Source organism: Lepus europaeus, chromosome 22, assembly GCF_033115175.1.
Source record: "Lepus europaeus isolate LE1 chromosome 22, mLepTim1.pri, whole genome shotgun sequence".
Taxonomy (NCBI): domain Eukaryota; kingdom Metazoa; phylum Chordata; class Mammalia; order Lagomorpha; family Leporidae; genus Lepus; species Lepus europaeus.
The window spans coordinates 8090627-8102758 of record NC_084848.1 but is presented as its reverse complement, the minus strand read 5'-3'; the positions used below and the strand labels follow the sequence as shown (position 1 = coordinate 8102758).

The window sequence follows — 12132 nt, the reverse complement described above, 5'->3', positions numbered from 1 at the left end:
TTCCTCCAGGTCTCTTACGTGGGTGCAGGGCCCCAAGGACTCGGGCCATCCTCTGCTGCTTTCCCAGGCGCATTCACAGGGAGCTGAATTGGAAGTGGAGCAGTCGAGATTTGTACCTGCGCCCACATGGGATGCTGGCATTGCAGGTGGAGGCTTAACCCATTACCCCGCAATGCCAGCCCCATCAATACAATTCTGTTAGAGCATGGCCCTGCCCATGTTGGCTTGGCTTTTGCACTGGAAGGGCAGAGTTGACCAGTCACGATGGAGACCGGTGGTCTGAGAAATCTGAAGACATCTACCGTGTGGCCCCTGCCAGAGAGAAATTGGCAGCCCTTGGCCTTAAGCAGTGGTTCCCGGCCCGGGGTCACTAACGGAGCCACCTGGGAGCTTTTAAAACGCAGGCGCCTGGCCCTGCACCCACCCCTGTGCTCAGACTCCATTAGGCTGGAGTGGAGCCCAGGCTCCTCTCGTGTTTAAGGTCTCCCCAGGTGACTGTCACGTGAAGCCGGGGTTGAGAGTCACAGGTCTCGTCCAAATGGGTTTTTAAGATTACCAAACTAGAAGGTGCGATTCTGCAGGGTTTTTCTACCCGTGACAGAAGTCTAACCTTGACCTCAGAGCACATTCCTCAAGTCCAGACTACTGTGGTTATGGCGTAAGGCGGACTCTGTAATGATACCCCGCCTCCCCCAGTAACCCTGGTGACTAAATCTCCCCCAAGAGATTGTGGCGAGGCGTGCAGGTGCACGTGTGTGCCCGAGTGTGTCTGTGGGCATGCGTGGGCTCACGCGAGTGTGTGTGTTTGGGTGGTTTGTGTGTGCAGGCACGTGCCTGCTTGCAAATGAGTGCGTCTCACAAGGAACCATGGTGTGGGAAGCATCAGTGGTTGTCACATTGGCACAGCTCTGTCCCCTGGCGCGAGCTTCTTGTGCTAATTGACATGAAATGTTGGAGGAGAATTTGACACCTGTCGCCTTTCCCCATCACAGTTTCCAGTCCTTCCCTCCGCCGCCCCGGGGAGGGGATTTAAATTCACGCAGGTGTCACTTTTGCTGGTGGCTCGAAGTTGTACATGGGGATTTGCTTTTATTCACAGTAAATATTAACCCCTTGCCTTTCTCCATCCTTGTCTCCCTTGTGGATTTGTTCTGCTGCCCCCCAGGGCCTGCTCTCCTGATACAGTCCCTGCTACCAGCGAGGGTGACCAGCTCATCCCGATTTGCCTAGGACTTTGCATCCTGTGCACCCAAAATGCATGCAGCCCTGGGCAGACTGGGCCAGCTGGTCACCCCAGTTCTGGAGGCTCCTGCTGCCGATTGGTCTTTGCGGGTAGGTCTTTGCGTGTACGCAAAAACACTGGTGTTTGAAGGGTGAGTGTCACGTTTTATTAAAGACAGATGTGCTTAAAAATGCAAGTCTAGGTCATTTATGGGGGGTTGTGTGTTTTTAATCTCCTTTTTAAAAATAGCTGAGCGTGGGAGGTCGAGCTAAGCTCTGTTCATAGAGGCCAGCCCAGCAGGTCAGCCTTGCTTCTGCCATGGTGCTAACCTGAATGTAAAGCAAGTTTTCATAAAGGGCCTTCGCCAAGACATTTGCTTTGAAGGCATCAGCCGGCGCGCCGAGGTGCCGGGCGAGGCTGGGTGAACGCCGCGCTCAGCTGTGCTGCCAGCAGCCGGGCCAGCCACTTCCCCCACCCAGCAAAGGCCACCCCTGGCCACGTCTAGGAGATGTCCCGGCTCGGCTCCTTGTCATCTTCCTCCTGGCTCCCCACAGACTGGGACGTCCTTCTCACGGTGACAGGTGTCAGCCAGCGTGGCCAGTGGTGGAACAGCCGCCCAGAGTGACCGTGGCTGGGCCCGTGGAATCCGCCACTCAGCAGCCCACCCGTGGCCCTCCTGCTGGAGGCTCAGGACCCTTGGCGGGTGGTGTGGGGGCCACTGGGGGGCTGTTCCAGAAGTGGCATTCCTCAAGCCAGGACCTAGTCATGTGACCCCACCCACCTGTGTGGGAGGCTGGGAAATGAAGTTGGGCCGGTGTGCCCAAGGCGGGGAGGAAACCGGGTTTGCCAAACGCCTGGTAGTCTTCACTGGCCCTGAGGACCCAGCACAGACCCTGCCCTGCGTTCACGAACATCCCAGTGTCCCCAAGGCAGGGTTTTTTTTTTTTTGTTTTTTTTTTTGGTTTTTTTGACAGGCAGAGTGGACAGTGAGAGAGAGACAGAGAGAACGGTCTTCCTTTTGCCGTTGGTTCACCCTCCAATGGCCGGCGCACCGCGCTGATCCGAAGCCAGGAGCCAGGTACTTATCCTGGTCTCCCATGGGGTGCAGGGCCCAAGCACTTGGGCCATCCTCCACAGCACTCCCTGGCCACAGCAGAGAGCTGGCCTGGAAGAGGGGCAACCGGGACAGGATCGGTGCCCCGACCGGGACTGGAACCCGGGGTGCCGGCACCGCAAGGCGGAGGATTAGCCTAGTGAGCCGTGGCGCCGGCCCCCAAGGCAGGGTTCTGGGAACAAGCCTGGCATGTTTCACGCGGAGGGGGCTGGGCTTAGGTTAAAGGAAGCTGAACCAGTCTCTAGACTGCAAGTTAGAGAGCAGGAGCCAGAATACATTTGCAAAAACCTCTCTGAGTAGAGCTTAGAGTTTAGTGTCAGGGCCCGGCAGGTGAGTCCTCGTGCAATGGGCAGGGGAAGAAGTTTCCACCTCCCCTTCCTTTCTCTTCCCTCCCTCCCTCCCTCCGCACTTTCTTTTCAAACCTGGCACAGGGGCCCCGTGAGGACAAGGTCCGTGTCTTTTTATTTATGGTGGGTGCAGCGGCCGATGCCTGCTAATGAGACGAGTGTGTGAGCCATGCGTGCAGCGCCCTGTGGCGCCCCGGCCCCCTTGGCCCTGTCACCCTGGCCTGCCCATCTGGGCGCGTGTTCAGATCCCTTTTCCTAAGCTCGGGCTTTTATGGCTGGCTGGCGTCACCTGCCGTAAATCACCGTGGGCTGAGGTTTAGCACTGAGGTTAGACAGAATCACTCTCAGGAAAAGCCGGAGCGGGTTTGTTTTTCTTGTTTTAGTCGCAGGCACCAGCTCTCTGTACGTGCGCACACCCATACACGTAGGCAGCTTAAAACTTAATTTGGTGAGTAATTGGGACTAGCTCTTTGGAGCCCTGGGTTATGGTTCTGGAGCCAACGAGAAGCAGGGCTGGGGTGAGGCGGGACGTGGTATGTTAATTGGCGGCCTCTGGCACCTGTGAGAGAATTGGATTTAAGTCCCCAGTTAGAGGGAGCTTGGCAGTTTTATTTGAGTCTCCGTGGGCGCGTATTTTGGGAGACCACCGGTTTGCTCCGGTTCCAGCAGGTTCCCCGCCCCACCCCTTGATGCCCGCGGGCATGTCACGGCCTGCACGTGGGCAGGGTGGGCAGTGGAGAGGCCCTGGAGAGGGTGCGAGGCCTCCGCTTCCCTACACGCTCCTGCTCCGTGGGCCCAAGTCCCACAGAGGGTTTTGCGTTTTATTACCAAAGGCTCGATAAAAGGGACCGGGGCAGAGCAAACATCGGGGAGGAAAAACAAAGGAAATGAAACGCAGAAGCACCGCTGGCGAGAGCCACGCCGAGGCCGGGACTTTAATTCCGCCAAAGCCGCTGGGGGAAGTGGCCCCCGGGAGGCGGAACCCAGGGACGCTGGCCTGGTATTCCTGAGGCCGGCCCCTCTCCTGTTTAAAACGAAATTGCCGTTTAATTTGTTTCTGAGTTTTATTTCTCAAGTGAGCCAGCATGGGGCCGTGTAATGAGGTTGTGTTTCTGGGAGGTGTTGAAAGATGGGGGGGAGTAGGACGTGGAGTGGGGGTGCTCCCTGGGAGCCGGCAGCACGGGGATGGGGCTGGGGAGGGGGTTGGGGTGGCAGCCGGGGACAGGCTCCGGTGCCGCCCATGGGGCAGGGGGTGCCATGGTGTGGCCTGGGGGCCGCCGGGCAGGCCACCTCGCTGTGCCCGTGTGTTTACTGCAGCTCCAGGGACCCGCCTGGGCCGCTGGGGGAGGCCGCATGGCTGTCAGGAGCCTGGGGAACCTTCCAACGAGAGGGGCTCGGAGCCATAGAGACCCCCCCCCCCAGGGGGGAGGGCAAGTTCTCCAGGTGTACGGGGTCAGCTCAGCAGGACAGGGAAGTGTATGTGGGCCTCTCAGGTGGCCACTTGGAGAGAAGGTGAGGCCAGAGAGCTGAGGGCCAGGGAGCATCAGAGGAAACGCAGGGACTGTCACCGTCACCGTCACCGTCACTGGTCTGTGGTCGTCGCCTGGTGCAGAGATGGCTGTGTGCAGAGAGGAGCTGGGCCTGGGGCCTGGGGGCCTCGCTGCGGGAGGAACGGTTGACAAGGGCGCCCCCTACTGACCGTGCCCTTCTGGACAGTGAGGGGAGGGGACACACACACTCTGGACAGTGAGGGGAGGGGACACACACACACACTCTGGACAGTGAGGGGAGGGGACACACACACACACTCTGGACAGTGAGGGGAAGGGACACACACACACACTGGACAGTGAGGGGAGGGGACACACACACACACACACTCTGGACAGTGAGGGGAGGGGACACACACACACACACTGGACAGTGAGGGGAGGGGACACACACACACACACTCTGGACAGTGAGGGGAGGGGACACACACACACACACACTCTGGACAGTGAGGGGAGGGGACACACACACACACACTCTGGACAGTGAGGGGAGGGGACACACAGACACACACTCTGGACAGTGAGGGGAGGGGACACACACACACACACTGGACAGTGAGGGGAGGGGACACACACACTCTGGACAGTGAGGGGAGGGGACACACACACACACACTCTGGACAGTGAGGGGAGGGGACACACACACACACACTCTGGACAGTGAGGGGAGGGGACACACACACTCTGGACAGTGAGGGGAGGGAACACACACACACTCTGGACAGTGAGGGGAGGGGACACACACACACACACACACTGGACAGTGAGGGGAGGGGACACACACACTCTGGACAGTGAGGGGAGGGGACACACAGACACACACTCTGGACAGTGAGGGGAGGGGACACACACACACACACTCTGGACAGTGAGGGGAGGGGACACACACACACACTCTGGACAGTGAGGGGAGGGGACACACACACACACACACTCTGGACAGTGAGGGGAGGGGACACACACACACACTCTGGACAGTGAGGGGAGGGGACACACACACACACACAGATGACCAGGAGAGCCCACCAGCCACAGCTGCCCATGTCCTGGTGCTGGTGCACGAACCAGGAGGAAGCAGGCTGCCCTGAGCCCTGACCCAGGTCCCCTGCCGCAGGTGCACATGTGGAGGTGGGCTGTGTGCAGGGGTCCCGAAGACTCGGAACCCAGGAGTCCACTTCCTGGGCGGCTTTTATGCCCCAGCGTCCGTGCACAGACCTGGTCTCTTTCCTAGCCCCGGGCGAAGCATGACCACAGAGAAGTCCGTGCCTTGTCCGCTGGGTGGACAAGAGCAGCAACAGCTGTGGGTGTCTCGGGGTGCTTTACCCTTGTCCTGACGGCCCTTCCCCCTCCCACTTTGTCACCCCTGTCCGCAGCCCCCAGCCGGGTGTGCCGAGGGCAGGCCCCTCCCCCTCCCACTTTGTCACCCCTGTCTGCAGCCTCCAGCCGGGTGTGCCGAGGGCAGGGCTATCAGTGCATCCTGTGACCCTCATTGTAGAGGTGGGGAAACCGAGGCCCAGGAAGCAGAACTGGCCTTCTCCAGGGTCCCTCGGAGTGGGGTGCTGGCCCAGGCATCTCGTTTGCTGAAACTCTTGTCTGTGGTGTCGGGGGGGTGCTGAGTGGGGCCACAGGGGAGGGGGTATGTGCTCCAGATCGCCAGGCTGATGGCCTGGTGTGCCCATTAGCAGTCTCTGCTCTGCCCTAAGAAGCCCAAGAGATGCTGCTAACTGCACCCTCCCCCCCACTGTGGCAGTCCCATCATCCACCACGGAGCTGCTGGCATGCAGATTCCCGGGCCCCGGCCTCTCGGAGTAGGGGGTGGTCGGCCTCGGCTGGAGTCCAGGACGGGGCCTGCTGACGTCAGCATCGATGTCAGGGAACTGTGGGCCCCACTTTGAGAAGACGAGGTGCTTACCAACGACACTGAAATTGTGGGTGCTGGGAGGGGTTTTCTCTCTGGAAGTCATAAAATTTCCCAAGATTTCAGATATTTTCCCCTATGCTTTTCTGTAATGTTTTCACTTTTTTTTTATTGCGAGCATATACTTTGTATAAGTGGATGAAGCCATGAAGCTCCTGGTTGAACAAGAGGCGGAACGTGGCAGAGGAAATCAAATGTAGGAGGTAGTTTTGGGGGAGTTGTGGGGACAGGGACAAAAGGCCCCAAGTACCGCCTGGTCTGTTTTCCGTTCCGGAGCCAGCATCCCTCTGTCCGTGGCTCCCGGGCCCCGGGCTGGCCGCCGACGGCTGGAGAAGGGAGGAGCGGTCCGGCTCCCATTTCCAAATGATCTGTTCTTGGCAAAGCCAGGGCTGGAGCTACACATGGGAATTGGGGCTGGTGGCTGGAGCCAAGAGGCTGCGCCTCCTCTCCCCTCTGCCTGGGTCCCTGGAGTCTGGCCCCACGATCTCCTCCTCTGCCTCCCGCCCGGCCCTCGGGCCCCCTGGCCAGCCAGGCGGAGCGGGGGGACGGCGATTTTACGGCGCAGTTATTGCTCTATTGTCCGGTAACCCACACTGGGCCCCACAAACACTCCACAAGAAGGCCAGACCCTTCCCGAGAAATGGTTTCCTACACCTTTACAACGTGATAGGAAAAAAGGGGCCGTTGGATTTATGGAAACTATATAAAGTTTATGGAGTCTTGGCAGGCCCGAGGAGCCGGGGTCTGCAGGCTGGGGGTGGGTGATTTGAAATGGAGACGGCCATGAGAGAGCGGCAGACCTCCGTGTCCAGACACCAGACGGAATCCCCAAGTCCAGGCGAAATGGGCCTGGAGGGAGCAGCTTTGGAGGTGCCTTTTGGGGTGACCTCATTTAGTCTCTGCAGCATTCCCGTGGGAGAGGCATGGCCGGCCTCGCTCCCCGCAGGGAAGACTGAGCCACGGCTATTTTGAAAGTTGTGAGCTCGCCCCAGATCCTGGGGCTGGTGGGGCGGGCCCTGGAGTGGGTGTTCTGGGGCGGCCTCGAGTTCTTGCTCGCTCGCTCTCGCTCTCTCTCTTGCTGCATCCTGTGTGTTGAGTGATGTGTCCCCATTGCCGGTCCAGGACCGATGGTCTCCTGACCCCGCCTCACTTTGGGACTGGTCTGCTATTTGTTATTAGTCTCACGGGCTCCTGGCACCTCGTGCCTCTCATGTATCCACTCCACTGTCACAGTTGGTTTGTGCTCAGGTACACCCACTGTGACCTTGGCTGGATGGATGCGAAGCTGCCCAGAGGTTGGCTCTGAACCTGGGCAGGTGAGAGTCCTTGTGGGGCCTCTCCGTGTCCACCGCCACCATGCAGTCCTCTTGGGGCCCTGCGGGAGAGCCCCGTCTGCTCCCATCTCTGGCAGCCCCAGCATCTCCCCTCGCACGTGTGCCTTCTGACGTCTGGATCTCTCTCTCCTACTTGGCTGTGAATTCCTGGAGTGCAGATTCTGTGAATGCTTAATTCTACGTTGCTGATTTTGCCCACAGAGCCTGGCGTCATTCCCAGCTTATAGTAATAGCTGCCTAAGCATCAACGGGGAAGGTGGTTGGTGGATGGCAAAATGGGTCAAGGCACAGGTGGGTGGGAACATGGGTGGATGGAAGGGTGGGTGGGAGGGTGGGTGGTGGATGGGTGGATGGGAAAATGGGTGGTTGGATGGGGTAGGTGGGAGGGTAGGTGGTGGATGAGAGGTTAGGTGGGTGGTGGATGGATGGGTGGGTAGTGGATGGGTGGATGCATGGGTGGGTGGGTAGTTGGGTGGGTGGATGCATGGGTGGGTGGGTAGTTGGGTGGGTGGGTAGTTGGGTGGTATGATGGGTGGTTAGGGGGGGTAGATGATTGGGTGGGAGGATAGATGGGTGAGTCCATAGTTAGATGGGTAGGAGAATGGATGGAAGGGAGGGAGGGAGGGAGGGAGGGAGGGAGGTTGGAGGGTTCATTTGCAGCCCCCCAGCCAGCCACCTCTTTTATGCCCTCAAGTGCAGTTAAACCAGCAGGCTGACCCAGGTTCCTGCAGACTTGTGCTAAATGCACTTCTGCTGCAGAGGGTTTGCTGTGCACTTCCTGAAGCCATCTGGAGGAACCAGCCTGCGTGTAGGACTGTGTGTGTAAATACTTTACAGTCCCCATAAACTTGTTTAAAGACAGGTGGGGTGAAAGTATAAGCTGGGGCAGCCTTTGGGGAGGGCAGTTTGGAAGTAGCTATTAAACTTTTAAATGTGCCTACCACTAAGACCCGGCAGTTCCTCTCCGAGTCGCTGCACTTGGTGGGGGCTGTATCCGTTCGTCGTCGTGCAGGGTTGGGGACCAGGGTGTTTCCCAGCGGTGCTCCTGGCTGCACGGCTGGTAACGGGGAAAACCTAGAAGCTGCCGTTGTGGCTGTCAGCAGGGGCGTGGTCACTAACCTGGGGGACCCCCCAGACGACGGGAGCTGCCTGGGCAGAAGTGGGCCTGGGCAGTGGCCGTGCAGCCCTCGGGGAGACTGTGCGTCATGCGGCTCAGCCTCGCTCCCACCTCATTTGTATCCAAGCCTTTTCCTGGCTCTCTCCCTCCCCTGCCATGAAGCCCTTTCCTGGAATTAGGTCTTTCATCCTCACACCTACCTGTCGGAGGAGGAGGAGGAGAGAAACGCGGGTGTATGCATAATTACTGTCTGCTAGCTCTTCAATTAAAAAGATTGAAAGGCACAATATTAAAATTTGATTTACAGGCGCCACTATCTGCCTAATAACCAGGCTGGGGGGTGGGGGGGAGACAAAAGCCCACAGTCGGGACAGAAAAGCATCGCCCGCCCTCTCCCCCAGGAGATAAATTGGCTGTCATGTTCTTATTGCTAAAGAAATGTGAAATGTTTTGAGACACATGTGTTGTGTTCTTCCAAGATGCTGAAATCCAGGCTTCGTAATGTAGGAGTGGTCTGGCTCAGACACTTCAGGAGGCTTCCAGCTCGGAGCCCGGGAGGCCGCTGCCGCCGCCCGTGCACTGTGCACCCAGCCCCGACACTGGGTCCCCGAGGGCCGCAAGACAGCCAAGGCCCCGGAGCTGAGGAGAGGGTGGGAAAAGTCAGAGCCCAGACTCCCTGCTCGGCGGCTTAAGAACTGTTTGCCCCTCAGTTTCTTCCTCTGTAAGTCGGAAATGACAGCCTTCCTAACCAGGGCACCGCAGGCAAACGTGGCCTCTGCCTGCTGCACATCAGTGACCGTGGTGTTGGGCGGCCCAGCCCCGGCGTCCGGGGAGTGAAGCCGTGGGCAGGGAGATCCTCTCTCTCGCTCTCCCTCTCCCTGCCTCCCTCTCTCCCTCTCTCCCTCTCTCCCTCTCCATCCCTCCCTCCCTCCCTCTCCCTCCCCCTCTCCCTCCCTCCCTCTCCCTCCTTCCCTCTCCTCTCCCTCCCTCCCTCCCTCCCTCTCCCTCTCTCCTTCCCTCTCCCTCTCTCCCTCTCCCTCCCTTTCTCTCTCTCTCCTCCTCTCCCCCTCTCCCTCTCCCTCTCTCCCTCTCCCTCTCTCCCTCTCTCCCTCTCCCTCTCCCTCCTTCCCTCCCTCCTTCCTCCTCCTCTTCCTCCTCTTCCTTCTTTTTTTTTTCTCTCTCTCCCTCTCCCCCCCTCTCAAACTCAATCTCAATCATCTTAATCTCAAATGGTTTTTGTTCAGTACAGATTAAATGAGCTATTGCACCTGTGAAGTGCCTAGCTCCGTGCCTGCCACACAGATAGCGCTCAGTAGACTGTTTAAAAAAAAAAAAAATCACTGTTACTACAATTGCAGGCACCTTTGCTGTAACCAGAACAGCTGGGATTCAAACCCAGAACTTCCAGGGCTGGCACTGTGGCACAGAGGGTTAAGCCACTCTCTACAGTGCCAACATCCCATATAGGTGCTGGTTCGAGTCCCGGTTGCTCTGCTTCCACTCCAGCTCCCTGGTAATGTGCCTCAGAAGGCAGCAGAGGACGGTCCAGGTGCTTGGGCCCCTGCACCCATGTGGGAGACCTGGAGGAAGCTCCTAGCTCCTGGTTTTGGCCTGGCCCAACCCTGGCCATTGGGGCCATTTGGGGAGTTAACCAGCGGATGGAAGATATTTCTCTCTCTCTCTCTCTGTAATTCTGCCTTTAAAATAAAATAAAACTCTGAAAATCATAGCCAGAAAGAACCACACTGGCAGCCGCTGTGCCAGGACGGTGTTGAGCCTGGATCTTGGGCTTCTAATGCAGCCTGGAGTGTGGGCACCTGTTCCCCCTGGTATGGGTCACACCCAGGGGCCGGCGACTGGCCCAGCCCACAGAGCTGGGAGGTGTCAGGGATGTCAGATTCCTTCCCCCAACACAATCCAAGTCACTGCCCCCCCCACTCCGCCCTGGTGCCCCGGCCCCCTGCTGGCCCTCTCACTATGGTGGCCGGCTCTGCAGTGCTGCTGCCTTATGGGGTTTGTTTCTGTTCTTGTTGGGTATGTGCGCGCCCTGACCTGGGGAGCCCGATGGCCAGATGCGAGGCCATGTGGGGCGTGTGCGTGGTGTGCGTGGTGCCCAGGATGCGAGGCCGTGTGGGAGGTGTGCGTGGCGCCCACGAGCCCTCGCTGAGCCCCGTGCCGTCCACCCTTGCAAGGGAGGTGAGGCCGCGCGTTTGTCCCCCCCGCTAACGGCGCTGCTTCGATTTCAGTGGAGAGGGAGAATGTGCAGAAGAGGACTTTCACGCGGTGGATGAACCTGCACCTGGAGAAGGTGAGTGGGCCCGGGCCTGGGGTCCAGCGCGCGCAGTGGGCCGCGGTGGCACCGTGCTGTCCTCGCTACCGCTCCCCGCCAGGAGCCACTGTGCGTGTTGGTGGATTCAGGGGAGCCCTCGGGACATCTTTGAGTCAGCCCTGTGGCTGTTGGTGTGTTGGGGTCTCCTAGGTCCGTGTGTCCATTCATCTTCGCTGGTGACCCCACTCCTGCCCGAGGGCTGGAACAGGGGCCTGAGACCTCGCGTGGCTTCCCTGCGCTTCTCCTGTGCGGTCAGCCTGCCGCCCCGTCCTTCCTCCCTCCCACCCTCCTCCTCCTCCCTCCTCCCTCCCTCCCTCCCACCCTCCTCCCTTCCTCCCTCCTCCCTTCCTCTCTCCTCTTCCTCCCTCCTCCCTCCCTCCCTCCCACCCTCCTCCCTTCCTCCCTCCTCCCTTCCTCTCTCCTCTTCCTCCCTCCTCCCTCCCTCCCTCCCACCCTCCTCCCTTCCTCCCTCCTCCCTTCCTCTCTCCTCTTCCTCCCTCCTCCCTCCTCCCTCCTCTCTCCTCCTTCCTCCTTCCTCTCTCCCTCCCTCCTCCCTCCTTTCTTCCTCCTTCCTCCCTCCCTTCCTCCCTCCTCCATCCCCCTTCCTTTCTCCTCCTTCCCTCCCTCCTTCCTCCTCCCTCCCTTCTTCCTCCCTCCTCCTTCCTCCCTCTTCCTTCCTCCCTCCTCTCTCCTCCCTCCTCCCTTCCTCTCTTCCTCCCTCCTCCCTCCTCTCTCCTCCCTCCTCCCTTCCTCTCTTCCTCCCTCCTCCCTCCTCTCTCTCCCTCCCCTTCCTCCCTCCTCCCTCCCTTTTTCCTCCCTTCCTCCCTCCTCCCTTCTTCTCTCCTTCCTCTCTTCCTCCTTCTTCCCTCCCTCCCTCCTCCCTCCCTCCTCCGTCCTCTCTCCTCCCTCCCTCCTCCCATCCTTAAGTCCCTTGGCCCAGCTCTGTGGGGCTGCATTTGGGCTGCAAGCTGCTCACGTAGACTCCAGAACCTGGAAGCAGCTGGACAGGGACCCGAAAGGGACGGAGCAGGGGCTGCAGACGAGGGGCGGGCCTGTGAGGACGATGGCTCTGGGGTGGCCAGGGGGTGGCAGAGCCCCGCGTGGCCCGGGCTGGGGGACCGGAGGTGGCTTGGCTCTTTTTAAGAAAGCTGACTCATCGGGATCCGTTTCTCCACTTGGCCTCTTCCTGGTGCACCGC

At 59.4% G+C, this 12132-nt stretch overlaps 1 protein-coding gene across 2 annotated transcripts in view; it reads left to right on the top strand.

Annotated features, from left to right (window-relative positions):
• CLMN (calmin) overlaps positions 1 to 12132 on the top strand; it is a 101431-nt gene that overhangs the window by 50095 nt on the left and 39204 nt on the right. For both annotated transcript variants that reach the window (XM_062181097.1, XM_062181098.1), the window contains exon 2: positions 10852 to 10913. In XM_062181097.1, the coding sequence (XP_062037081.1) occupies positions 10852 to 10913 (62 nt within the window). The remainder of the gene's footprint in view (positions 1 to 10851; positions 10914 to 12132) is intronic.